The following is a 13712-nucleotide window of genomic DNA, read 5'->3' as shown; positions in this document are numbered from 1 at the left end:
CTGTCAATCAGGGAGCTGGGTGTCAATCAGTGAGCTGTGTGTCAATCAGGGAGCTGTGTGTCAATCAGGGAGCTGTGTGTCAATCAGGGGAGTGGCTGTCAATCAGGGGGGTGGCTGTCAATCAGGGAGCTGGGTGTCAATCAGGGGAGTGGCTGTCAATCAGGGAGCTGTGTGTCAATCAGTGAGCTGTGTGTCAATCAGGGAGCTGTGTGTCAATCAGGGAGCTGTGTGTCAATCAGGGAGCTGTGTGTCAATCAGGGGAGTGGCTGTCAATCAGGGGGGTGGCTGTCAATCAGGGAGCTGGGTGTCAATCAGTGAGCTGTGTGTCAATCAGGGAGCTGGGTGTCAATCAGGGAGCTTTGTGTCAATCAGGGAGATGGCTGTAAATCAGGGAGAGGCTGTAAATCAGGGAGCTGGGTGTCAATCAGGGGAGTGGCTGTCAATCAGGGAGAGGCTGTAAATCAGGGAGTTGTGTGTCAATCAGGGGAGTGGCTGTCAATCAGGGGGGTGGCTGTCAATCAGGGAGCTGGGTGTCAATCAGTGAGCTGTGTGTCAATCAGGGAGCTGTGTGTCAATCAGGGAGCTGTGTGTCAATCAGGGGAGTGGCTGTCAATCAGGGGGGTGGCTGTCAATCAGGGAGCTGGGTGTCAATCAGTGAGCTGTGTGTCAATCAGGGAGCTGGGTGTCAATCAGGGAGCTTTGTGTCAATCAGGGAGATGGCTGTAAATCAGGGAGAGGCTGTAAATCAGGGAGCTGGGTGTCAATCAGGGGCGTGGCTGTCAATCAGGGAGTTGTGTGTCAATCAGGGAGCTTTGTGTCAATCAGGGGAGTGGCTGTCAATCAGGGAGCTGGCTGTCAATCAGGGAGCTGTGTGTCAATCAGGGAGCTGTGTGTCAATCAGGGAGCTGGGTGTCAATCAGGGAGCTTTGTGTCAATCAGGGGAGTGGCTGTCAATCAGGGAGCTGTGTGTCAATCAGGGAGCTGTGTGTCAATCAGTGAGCTGTGTGTCAATCAGGGAGCTGGGTGTCAATCGGGGGAGTGGCTGTCAATCAGGGAGCTGGCTGTCAATCAGGGAGCTGTGTGTCAATCAGGGAGCTTTGTGTCAATCAGGGGAGTGGCTGTCAATCAGGGAGCTGGCTGTCAATCAGGGAGCTGGGTGTCAATCAGGGGAGTGGCTGTCAATCAGGGAGAGGCTGTAAATCAGGGAGTTGTGTGTCAATCAGTGAGCTGTGTGTCAATCAGGGAGCTGGGTGTCAATCAGGGAGCTGGGTGTCAATCGGGGGAGTGGCTGTCAATCAGGGAGCTGGGTGTCAATCAGTGAGCTGTGTGTCAATCAGGGAGCTTTGTGTCAATCAGGGAGCTGTGTGTCAATCAGGGGAGTGGCTGTCAATCAGGGGGGTGGCTGTCAATCAGGGAGCTGGGTGTCAATCAGTGAGCTGTGTGTCAATCAGGGAGCTGGGTGTCAATCAGGGAGCTTTGTGTCAATCAGGGAGATGGCTGTAAATCAGGGAGAGGCTGTAAATCAGGGAGCTGGGTGTCAATCAGGGGCGTGGCTGTCAATCAGGGAGAGGCTGTAAATCAGGGAGTTGTGTGTCAATCAGGGAGTTGTGTGTCAATCAGGGGCGTGGCTGTCAATCAGGGAGTTGTGTGTCAATCAGGGAGCTTTGTGTCAATCAGGGGAGTGGCTGTCAATCAGGGAGCTGGCTGTCAATCAGGGAGCTGTGTGTCAATCAGTGAGCTGTGTGTCAATCAGGGAGATGTGTGTCAATCAGGGAGCTGTGTGTCAATCAGGGAGCTTTGTGTCAATCAGGGGAGTGGCTGTCAATCAGGGAGCTGTGTGTCAATCAGGGAGCTGTGTGTCAATCAGTGAGCTGTGTGTCAATCAGGGAGCTGTGTGTCAATCAGGGAGCTGTGTGTCAATCAGGGGCGTGGCTGTCAATCAGGGAGCTGTGTGTCAATCAGGGAGCTTTGTGTCAATCAGGGGAGTGGCTGTCAATCAGGGAGCTGGCTGTCAATCAGGGAGCATTGTGTCAATCAGGGGAGTGGCTGTCAATCAGGGAGCTGGCTGTCAATCAGGGAGTTGTGTGTCAATCAGGGAGCTGGCTATCAATCAGGGAGCTGGGTGTCAATCAGGGAGCTGCCTATCAATCAGGGAGCTGGGTGTCAATCAGGGAGAGGCTGTAAATCAGGGAGCTGTGAGTCAACAGGGAGCTGGGTGTCAATCAGGGAGCTGTGTTTCAATCAGGGAGCTGGGTGTCACTCAGGGAGCTGGCTGTCATTCAGGGAGCTGGGTGTCAATCAGGGAGCTGGGTGTCAATCAGGGAGAGGCTGTAAATCAGGGAGCTGGGTGTCAATCAGGGAGCTGGCAGCCAATCAGGGAGCTGGGTGCCAATCAGGGAGCTGGGTGTCAATCAGGGAGCTGGGTGTCAATCAGGGAGCTGGGTGTCAATCAGGGAGCTGGGTGTCAATCTGGGAGCTGGGTGTCAATCAGGGAGCTGTGTGTCAATCAGGGAGCTGGCTGTCAATCAGGGAGCTGGGTGTCAATCAGAGAGCTTTATGTCAATCGGAGCTGGGTGTCAATCAGGGAGCTGGCTGTCAATCAGGGAGCTGTGTGTCAATCAGGGAGCTGGCTGTCAATCAGTGAGCTAGGTGCCAATCAGGGAGCTGGGTGTCAATCAGGGAGCTGGGTGTCAATCAGGGAGCTGGCTGTCAATCAGGGAGCTGTGTGTCAATCAGGGAGCTGGCTGTCAATCAGGGAGCTGGGTGTCAATCAGAGAGCTTTATGTCAATCGGAGCTGGGTGTCAATCAGGGAGCTGGCTGTCAATCAGGGAGCTGTGTGTCAATCAGGGGAGTGGCTGTCAATCAGGGAGCTGGGTGTCAATCAGGGAGCTGGGTGTCAATCAGGGAGCTTTGTGTCAATCAGGGGAGTGGCTGTCAATCAGGGAGCTGGGTGTCAATCAGGGAGCTGGGTGTCAATCAGGGAGCTGGGTGTCAATCAGGGAGCTTTGTGTCAATCAGGGAGCTGGGTGTCAATCAGGGAGCTTTGTGTCAATCAGGGAGCTGGGTGTCAATCAGGGAGCTGGCTGTCAATCAGGGAGCTGGGTGTCAATCAGGGAGCTATGTGTCAATCAGGGAGCTGGGTGTCAATCAGGGAGCTCGGTGTCAATCAGGGAGCTGGCTGTCAATCAGGGAGCTGGGTGTCAATCAGGGAGATGACTGTCAATCAGGGGGAGGCTGTAAATCAGGGAGCTGGGTGTCAATCAGGGAGCTGTGTGTCAATCAGTGAGCTGAGTGTCAATCAGGGAGCTTTGTGTCAATCTGGGAGCTGTGTGTCAAGCAGGGAGCTCGGTGTCAATCAGGGAGCTGGCTGTCAATCAGGGAGCTGGGTGTCAATCCGGGAGCTGACTGTCAATCAGGGGGAGGCTGTAAATCAGGGAGCTGGCTGTCAATCAGTGAGCTGTGTGTCAATCAGGGAGCATTGTGTCAATCAGGGAGCTGTGTGTTAATCAGGGGAGTGGCTGTCAATCAGGGAGCTGGGTGTCAATCAGGGAGCTGGGTGTCAATCAGGGGGGTGGCTGTCAATCAGAGAGCTGGGTGTCAATCAGGGAGCTGTGTGTCAATCAGGGAGATGGCTGTAAATCAGGGAGAGGCTGTAAATCAGGGAGCTGGGTGTCAATCAGGGAGCTGTGTGTCAATCAGGGAGCTGGGTGTCAATCAGGGAGCTGGATGTCAATCAGGGAGCTGGGTGTCAATCAGGGAGCTGGGTGTCAATCAGGGCGCTGGGAGTCAATCAGGGAGCTGGGTGTCAATCAGGCAGCCGTGTGTCAATCAGGGAGCTGGGTGTCAATCAGGGGTGTGGCTGTCAATCAGGGAGTTGTGTGTCAATCAGGGAGCTTTGTGTCAATCAGGGGAGTGGCTGTCAATCAGGGAGCTGTGTGTCAATCAGGGAGCTGTGTGTCAATCAGGGAGCTGTGTGTCAATCAGAGAGCTGTGTGTCAATCAGGGAGCTGTGTGTCAATCAGGGAGTTGTGTGTCAATCAGGGGAGTGGCTGTCAATCAGGGAGCTGGGTGTCAATCAGGGAGCTGGCTGTCAATCAGGGAGTTGTGTGTCAATCAGGGGAGTGGCTGTCAATCAGGGAGCTGGCTGTCAATCAGGGAGTTGTGTGTCAATCAGGGGAGTGGCTGTCAATCAGGGAGCTGGCTGTCAATCAGGGAGTTGTGTGTCAATCAGGGAGCTGGGTGTCAATCAGGGAGCTGGCTGTCAATCAGGGAGCTGTGTGTCAATCAGGGGAGTGGCTGTCAATCAGGGAGCTGGCTGTCAATCAGGGAGCTGGGTGTCAATCAGGGGAGTGGCTGTCAATCAGGGAGCTGTGTGTCAATCAGGGAGCTGTGTGTCAATCAGGGAGCTGGCTGTCAATCAGGGAGCTGGCTGTCAATCAGGGAGCTGGGTGTCAATCAGGGAGCTGACTGTCAATCAGGGAGCTGTGTGTCAATCAGGGGAGTGGCTGTCAATCAGGGGGGTGGCTGTCAATCAGGGAGCTGGCTGTCAATCAGGGAGCTGGGTGTCAATCAGGGGAGTGGCTGTCAATCAGGGAGCTGTGTGTCAATCAGGGAGCTGTGTGTCAATCAGGGAGCTGGCTGTCAATCAGGGAGCTGGCTGTCAATCAGGGAGCTGGGTGTCAATCAGGGAGCTGACTGTCAATCAGGGAGCTGTGTGTCAATCAGGGGAGTGGCTGTCAATCAGGGGGGTGGCTGTCAATCAGGGAGCTGTGTGTCAATCAGGGAGCTGTGTGTCAATCAGAGGGAGGCTGTAAATCAGGGAGAGGCTGTAAATCAGGGAGCTGGGTGTCAATCAGGGAGCTGTGTGTCAATCAGGGAGCTGGGTGTCAATCAGGGAGCTGACTGTCAATCAGGGAGCTGTGTGTCAATCAGGGGAGTGGCTGTTAATCAGGGGGGTGGCTGTCAATCAGGGAGCTGTGTGTCAATCAGGGAGCTGGGTGTCAATCAGGGGGAGGCTGTAAATCAGGGAGAGGCTGTAAATCAGGGAGCTGGGTGTCAATCAGGGAGCTGTGTGTCAATCAGTGAGCTGTGTGTCAATCAGGGAGCTTTGTGTCAATCAGGGAGATGGCTGTAAATCAGGGAGCTGGGTGTCAATCAGGGAGCTGTGTGTCAATCAGTGAGCTGTGTGTCAATCAGGGAGCTTTGTGTCAATCAGGGAGATGGCTGTAAATCAGGGAGAGGCTGTAAATCAGGGAGCTGGGTGTCAATCAGGGAGCTGTGTGTCAATCAGTGAGCTGTGTGTCAATCAGGGAGCTTTGTGTCAATCAGGGAGATGGCTGTAAATCAGGGAGAGGCTGTAAATCAGGGAGCTGGGTGTCAATCAGGGGAGTGGCTGTCAATCAGGGAGAGGCTGTAAATCAGGGAGTTGTGTGTCAATCAGTGAGCTGTGTGTCAATCAGGGAGCTGGGTGTCAATCAGGGAGCTGGGTGTCAATCAGGGGAGTGGCTGTCAATCAGGGAGCTGTGTGTCAATCAGTGAGCTGTGTGTCAATCAGGGAGCTGGGTGTCAATCAGGGAGCTGTGTGTCAATCAGTGAGCTGTGTGTCAATCGGGGAGCTTTGTGTCAATCAGGGAGCTGTGTGTCAATCAGGGGAGTGGTTGTCAATCAGGGGGGTGGCAGTCAATCAGGGAGCTGGGTGTCAATCAGGGAGCTGGGTGTCAATCAGGGAGCTGGGTGTCAATCAGGGAGCTGTGTGTCAATCAGTGAGCTGTGTGTCAATCAGGGAGCTTTGTGTCAATCAGGGAGCTGTGTGTCAATCAGGGGAGTGGCTGTCAATCAGGGGGGTGGCTGTCAATCAGGGAGCTGACTGTCAATCAGGGAGCTGGGTGTCAATCAGGGGAGTGGCTGTCAATCAGGGAGCTGGGTGTCAATCAGGGAGCTGGGTGTCAATCAGGGGAGTGGCTGTCAATCAGGGAGCTGTGTGTCAATCAGTGAGCTGTGTGTCAATCAGGGAGCTGGGTGTCAATCAGGGAGCTGTGTGTCAATCAGTGAGCTGTGTGTCAATCAGGGAGCTTTGTGTCAATCAGGGAGCTGTGTGTCAATCAGGGGAGTGGTTGTCAATCAGGGGGGTGGCAGTCAATCAGGGAGCTGGGTGTCAATCAGGGAGCTGGGTGTCAATCAGGGAGCTGGGTGTCAATCAGGGAGCTGTGTGTCAATCAGTGAGCTGTGTGTCAATCAGGGAGCTTTGTGTCAATCAGGGAGCTGTGTGTCAATCAGGGGAGTGGCTGTCAATCAGGGGGGTGGCTGTCAATCAGGGAGCTGACTGTCAATCAGGGAGCTGGGTGTCAATCAGGGGAGTGGCTGTCAATCAGGGAGCTGGGTGTCAATCAGTGAGCTGTGTGTCAATCAGGGGCTTTGTGTCAATCAGGGAGTTGTGTGTCAATCAGGGGAGTGTCTGTCAATCAGGGGGGTGGCTGTCAATCAGGGAGCTGGGTGTCAATCAGTGAGCTGTGTGTCAATCAGGGAGCTGGGTGTCAATCAGGGAGCTTTGTGTCAATCAGGGAGATGGCTGTAAATCAGGGAGAGGCTGTAAATCAGGGAGCTGGGTGTCAATCAGGGGAGTGGCTGTCAATCAGGGAGAGGCTGTAAATCAGGGAGTTGTGTGTCAATCAGTGAGCTGTGTGTCAATCAGGGAGCTGTGTGTCAATCAGGGAGCTGGGTGTCAATCAGGGGAGTGGCTGTCAATCAGGGAGCTGTGTGTCAATCAGTGAGCTGTGTGTCAATCAGGGAGCTGTGTGTCAATCAGGGAGCTGTGTGTCAATCAGGGAGCTGGGTGTCAATGAGTGGAGTGGCTGTCAATCAGGGAGCTGGGTGTCAATCAGTGAGCTGTGTGTCAATCAGGGAGCTGTGTGTCAATCAGGGAGCTGTGTGTCAATCAGGGGAGTGGCTGTCAATCAGGGAGCTGGGTGTCAATCAGTGAGCTGTGTGTCAATCAGGGAGCTGGGTGTCAATCAGGGAGCTTTGTGTCAATCAGGGAGATGGCTGTAAATCAGGGAGAGGCTGTAAATCAGGGAGCTGGGTGTCAATCAGGGGAGTGGCTGTCAATCAGGGAGAGGCTGTAAATCAGGGAGATGTTGGTCAATCAGGGAGTTGTGTGTCAATCAGGGGCGTGGCTGTCAATCTGGGAGTTGTGTGTCAATCAGGGAGCTTTGTGTCAATCAGGGGAGTGGCTGTCAATCAGGGAGCTGGCTGTCAATCAGGGAGCTGTGTGTCAATCAGGGAGCTGTGTGTCAATCAGGGAGCTGGGTGTCAATCAGGGAGCTTTGTGTCAATCAGGGGAGTGGCTGTCAATCAGGGAGTTGTGTGTCAATCAGGGAGCTTTGTGTCAATCAGGGGAGTGGCTGTCAATCAGGGAGCTGTGTGTCAATCAGGGAGCTGTGTGTCAATCAGTGAGCTGTGTGTCAATCAGGGAGCTGGCTGTCAATCAGGGAGCTGTGTGTCAATCAGGGAGCTTTGTGTCAATCAGGGGAGTGGCTGTCAATCAGGGAGCTGTGTGTCAATCAGGGAGCTGTGTGTCAATCAGTGAGCTGTGTGTCAATCAGGGAGCTGGCTGTCAATCAGGGAGCTGTGTGTCAATCAGGGAGCTTTGTGTCAATCAGGGGAGTGGCTGTCAATCAGGGAGCTGGCTGGCAATCAGGGAGCTGGCTGTCAATCAGGGAGCTGTGTGTCAATCAGGGAGCTTTGTGTCAATCAGGGGAGTGGCTGTCAATCAGGGAGCTGGCTGTCAATCAGGGGAGTGGCTGTCAATCAGGGAGCTGTGTGTCAATCAGGGAGCTTTGTGTCAATCAGGGGAGTGGCTGTCAATCAGGGAGCTGGCTGTTAATCAGGGAGTTGTGTGTCAATCAGGGGAGTGGCTGTCAATCAGGGAGCTGGCTGTCAATCAGGGAGCTGGGTGTCAATCAGGGGAGTGGCTGTCAATCAGGGAGCTGGCTGGCAATCAGGGAGCTGGCTGGCAATCAGGGAGCTGGCTGGCAATCAGGGAGCTGGCTGTCAATCAGGGAGCTGGGTGTCAATCAGGGGAGTGGCTGTCAATCAGGGAGCTGTGTGTCAATCAGGGAGCTGGCTGTCAATCTGGGAGCTGTGTGTCAATCAGGGGAGTGGCTGTCAATCAGGGAGCTGGCTGTCAATCAGGGAGCTGGCTGTCAATCAGGGAGCTGGCCCCGCCCCGGGGCTGGCGCGGTCTCCAATGGAGACGGGGCCTGTCCCTCCCCCAGCCCAGCCGGGCCAGGCCCAGCTGTTTGGAGTGCGGCAGCGGAGGAGCGCGAGCTGAGTGTCCGTCCGCGCGCGCCCGAGCCGTGGGAACCGAACCCACCAGCGAGCGGGGGGGGAGGCGGCGATTACCGTTGAGGGCGGCGGGAGAGCCTGAGTGGGGGGGGGGAGAGAGGAGAGCTCCGTTCCACTCGGTCCGTCCACTCGATACGCCCGGTCTCTCCCCTCATGTGCCGGCGGCGCTCAGCGCGGTGGCCGGTGCGGACACGGCGCCGGCCGCCTACCGCCCTCCTGCTCCCCTTCCTCCTCCTCCTGGGGCTGGGGCCGAGCGGCGGGCGCCCGGAGAACGTGGCCGCTCCCTGCCCGGCCGTGTGCCGCTGTGAGGGCGACGGCGGCGCCGCACTCCGGGTCGACTGCTCCGGCCGCGGCTTGACCACCGTGCCGCAAGGCCTCGGCATCTTCACCTTCTTCCTGTGAGTATCGGTCAATAATATAAAACCTCAAACTTCACCGATATAACCTCAAACTTCACTCAAAACCCTCATCTCACATCTGGCGCGGCGGTTGGAATTCAGCCTTGGGTTTAAACTGCTGCCTGGCAAAGGGCGAGTGAGGAGGAATATTTATATCTATTAAATGAAATATAAATTATATCGGTATTGTTGTGACTTTTCACAGTAATGACCGCAGCGAATATTAATCCTGTCCCAGGAATGTGAGCACCGACCTTCCCTGGGCTGTTCATCCAAGTGCCCTCTTGGGACAGCTGGGGAAAGAAAGAGTGTTTCTTGGTCTTCTGGAACATCCCGAATAATCTTTCTTTTTAATTTGGACCCCCCCCCCCCCCCCCCCAAGGGTCAACCTTTCTGTTTACATGTGTTTTGCTGACGTTTTTATTTCTAAATGGCCTGGATGGGGTCGTTTATCTGTCTCCCCCCCCCCCCCCCCCCGGGTGGTTGAACGTGCCCAGTTTTGCTTTGCAGGTTCAGACCATGGACTGGCCCCGTCAGATTGCGGGTTAAAGTTACCCCGCACCGGGGTTGCCAAAGGGATTTGCTCTTCTGCTGTGAAGTCCAGCACCGGGCTAAATCGCTGGCTTTTAAAGCAGACCAAGGCAGGCACGGTTCAATTCCCGTACCTTGCCTCCCCGAACAGGCGCCGGAATGTGGCGACTAGGGGCTTTTCACAGTAACTTCTTTTGAAGCCTACTTGTGACAATAAGCGATTTTCATTTCATTTCAAGTCTCCGATTCTGGCTGGACTTGGTCCTCAAGTTGAGATCATTGGTGGAAGAAACATTCCCCCTGCTTCACTTGTGTTATAGTCGAGGCATTGGGTGATACTTTGGACCACACAGGGATTAGTCGCATGCAGGTGACTGCTGCTGATTTTTGTGGAGATTGGTGTTTATTTTTTCGATCTGGGAAAGGGGAAAACTTTCAATCGCTTACGTGAGTTATGAGTTGTAAAATTTGACCCCTGGTGGAGCTGATTGTCCTCTGAAAATTGCACCAGTCGCCCTATGCTGCTGGGCTCTGTGTGAGAGTATTCAAAAACCAAAAAAAACACATGCTGGAAATCCTCAGCAGGCCAGGTAATATCTGCACAGCAAGAATCAAGAGTTAACTTTTCCAAATTGATGATCTTTCGTCAGAACTGCTTCTGATGAAAGATAATCAAACTGAAACATTAAATCTTGTTTTTCTCTCTCTGCCGATGCTACCTGGCCTGCTGAGTGTTTCCAGCATTTTATGTTTTTGTTTCAGACTTCCAGTCTCCAGCATTTTGTTTTGGCACCAGCTCTGCGTATGTTCTATGTGCCCACGTGGTTAGCTCAGTCCCCTCCCTTAACCCAACCAAGCATGCAAGTGGACAATGTAACTAACTCCAGGTCACAGTGCTGTCAAATATTGTCCTACTTGATGCAGTAAAAATTGGACACTAATGCACATAAAAAAACATAACATAATTAAAGCCTTTGTATTCTATTAGAATACTTATGAAAGAGTCAGTACCTTTCTGCCTCTTTGCTGTTAGAAAAAAGATTTCTAATTTTCAGTGAAGGAAAAAGTCAAACCGTTCCACCTACCACTTTTTTGTCATTTGTTGTTTAGATTTTTGTTTTTGCAGCGGGGATCAATTTCAGAATCAGGTTATTTGTTTGCTTATCTCACCCACGATACCTTTCTCCCTAGTTTCCTGCCAGTCAGAAAGTTAAGGCACTGAGGTAAAATGAGGGGTCAGCAACTTGAGGATACAATACAATATACACATTCCTAAAAATGACCTTTTGCTGTGGAAGACTGAACTTTTGGTTCTGTGTCAAAGAAATTTGAGATAAGAGGTCAATTTGTATTCCATTTACACCAGAAAATGGAAATGTAAAGTGTCTATTTTTCAATGGACACGGATTTTTCTGTGTGGTCATGGTTTGTTGCAGGATGAGTTTTCTTTATGTGAACCACTGCATGGATTTTAATGCAGAAGTATATATGTGGGATTGTTTAAGAATTTTGCAGTTCTAGCTGAAATTGGTAAAAATAATGTTAAAGTCTGTGTATAAGCAGAGTGGAATAGACCTTATTACTGTAATGCTTTCTATAAAAACAGCCAACAGTGGAAATATCAATTTTATTTAGCTCATTGTTTTGGCTCTAAGGTGGGTTGATACCTAATGAGCAGTTGAAAATTACTGGGACCATCTGTAAACAACAGTTCGAGTAACTTGGGCGCCATCCTACTTCAGCATCACACTGGGTTAAAGTCACTGTTGTAGTAAATTGCTGATTAAAATTAGAATTTTTCCACTTGTATGAAACAATTATTTACACGTTGAGTAAGAGATCATGAATTATAGCAAAGCCACATATATAGCTGCCGTAGTTTCCATCGCAGTAACCTGAACTGATAGCTGGTGGATAATTGCTGTTTAGAAGGTGTGCCATCTGCTTTCACTAATGCTGGTGCCACTCTTTTAGTGGAAAAGGTAGTTACGTGAAAGCAGATTTTGCTGGACGTGAAGAAAAGTATTGTGAAAAATTATCCACAGATTATTACTTAAAGAATGTCAGTTGTGTACAGTGCTTCAAAACATCATGTTTTATGTTGTCCTAGAGCAATTCAAGCATTTGCGTTGATTATGTGTTTCGATTTTGTTTGATCAGGGGGAAAGACCCTTTTAATTATGATGCTGTATTTGTGAATATTGAGTGCTTGTAGATGGAAAGGACAATGTTAATCCCCCAAAACTGTGTCCGTAGAAATATCTTGCCATAAATATTTGACGATAAGTAATTTCCAAATGGTAAGGTTGCACTGGTCATGGGTAAAACAACATGCAGTATTTTTTAAGGCACAGAATATTTTAGTGTTATCTTTTCTAGAATGACTGCCTGGAGCCTTGTATGCTCAAGGGTTATTGCTTCTTAATCTGAGCCTGCTGCGATAATTGGCTACCTATATGCTTAACCTGCATCATGTGACGCATGTTGGAATGTTAAGTTTATGAAATGCAGATATTGCTGACAATTTTATATCTTGAAAGGGGCCTATTAAGAGTATTTGAAAGCAGTCGGCCAATAACATGGGAATTCTTCAGCAGGAAATTGTTTTTTTAGATTTTTTTGTATTATATGTCATGAGTAACGTTGATACTTCGATAAAATACCATATAAGTGGGTTGCGTTCAAAAGCTAAAGTGACAGTCCAATTCACTATCTTGTAACATTTGTGCAGTGCCAGCACCTGCATTTATGAATCTGATTTAACCCATACTTCTAAACTGTTCCAGCCAAATTGTACCAAAACTTAGAAGACATTAATAGTGATTGCAGGAGACTTGCTGTCAAACACATAGTTTGCAAGTTATTTTGTAGCTTGATGATTCTACAATTTTTTCCTTTATAAAATAACTTCATAGAGGAGAGGTCGGTATATAGTTAGTATATTACTTTTGTATTTTTAGCTTGCAAGTAAAGAGAGGCAGGCATAATGTGACCAATACTATTCAGTATTGATTTGCACCTGGTAGCCATAAGTTGGGGTAGTTTGTGGCTTAACCATATTGACCTACTTGAATAGTTACACATTGTTAGTCATTTTAAACAGATAAGGTGCCCAAGGTACTAATAGGTGAGCTAGGCACTCATTGTGCTTACTTGATTGAGACTTCAGAATGTACAGCTTTTGTTGCTGGATATTTGCCTAATATTTGGCAAGAAGTCAGGTGTTTTTTTTGTAACTGGGATAACAAAAAGTTGTTTTAAATGGTGTTCCAACTAATGCTTGGCTGTACTGTGAGGTATCACAGCACGCAGGAAGGAAAGTAAACCTCTCGTGTCTTAATCAGCTCTAAATGCTGAGCTAATAAAAGGTTGAATGAATTTATATCTTGTGCAAGTGATGCATTTTTGTGCTTCAAAGAAATTTGCTTAAAATCTGCTTTTTAAAATATGTGCTCTCTGGCTAGAGGTGTCATGAGCGAGGCCAGCATTTATTGGCTGTTTTTAATTGCCCTCTAGAAGGTGGTGTGCGCCACCTTTTGAGTTGGCTGCATCCATACGGAAGGAGGTTCCAGGATTTTGACCTAGTCACAATGAAGGAATGGCAAAATGTAACCAATTTGGGGTGGTATGCAACTTACCAGCCAATTTACAAAATGTTTATAAAATCTTGTACATAATTTTGCTTAACTTCCATTTAAATGAATGCTGGATTGTACTACAGCCACTTGACCTGATAATTAAAAAAAAACACAAGCTGAATATTTTTTCAAGTAATTTTTCTCCATCCTCGTCTGACACTACAGCATGTTGCTGGAGCATCATCCAGGTCCAGGTGTCCTCTGGTAACAAGGGTATCTGCCTTGTCTGAGCATTGAAGCAGAGTGTTGGCAGGTTAATCCGCTATGGGGAAAGGTGGATCACAAGCTCAGCTCTTTTCTGTTCTTGTCTAATGTTCACACACAAACAGCATTGCCTGTTTTCCCCTTTCTAACCCAGGGACATTGAAGGTCAGCTTTAATGCCTGTGCTACCATTTTGGTTACAGATCCTAGCTAACTCAGAACAGACTAGAGATTGAACCTGGGACCTTTCTTGTTCACATAATACAATAAAACACAAGAGTTTGTCAAGAAATGTAATTGTTTTGAATAAGGTTGCTGGGCAGGAGTAGTTAATTGTAGATTGCAGTAATTACATTTGTACATAGATTTTAAACTGGCTGGATCTGTGTTATACTTACAAATATGCAAGATTCTTTTGGAATCAAATTTAAACAATTGTGCTCTGTCTGATATGTTATACCCAATTGTCACTCGTTATCATAGAATCTACGGCATGGAGACAAGCCCTTCAGGCCAAACTGGTCCAAACCAACCAAAAAGTCCATCTAAGCTAACCCAATTTGGCCCATCTCCATCTAAACCTTTCCTATCCATGTAT

At 49.8% G+C, this 13712-nt stretch overlaps 1 protein-coding gene across 3 annotated transcripts in view; it reads left to right on the top strand.

The window, feature by feature from the left end:
• Nucleotides 1-8326: 8326 nt before the first annotated feature.
• The window catches only part of lgr4 (leucine-rich repeat containing G protein-coupled receptor 4), a 139709-nt gene continuing 134323 nt past the window's right edge, over nucleotides 8327-13712 (top strand). For all 3 annotated transcript variants that reach the window (XM_072466646.1, XM_072466647.1, XM_072466645.1), the window contains exon 1: nucleotides 8327-8742. In XM_072466646.1, coding sequence (XP_072322747.1) covers nucleotides 8498-8742 — 245 coding nt within the window. In that variant the 5' untranslated portion in view covers nucleotides 8327-8497. The remainder of the gene's footprint in view (nucleotides 8743-13712) is intronic.

The sequence above is a fragment of the Scyliorhinus torazame genome, chromosome 10 (assembly GCF_047496885.1).
Source record: "Scyliorhinus torazame isolate Kashiwa2021f chromosome 10, sScyTor2.1, whole genome shotgun sequence".
In the NCBI taxonomy this organism is placed as follows: domain Eukaryota; kingdom Metazoa; phylum Chordata; class Chondrichthyes; order Carcharhiniformes; family Scyliorhinidae; genus Scyliorhinus; species Scyliorhinus torazame.
The sequence above is the reverse complement of the archived record's forward strand: the minus strand, read 5'-3'. Positions and strand labels throughout refer to the sequence as shown.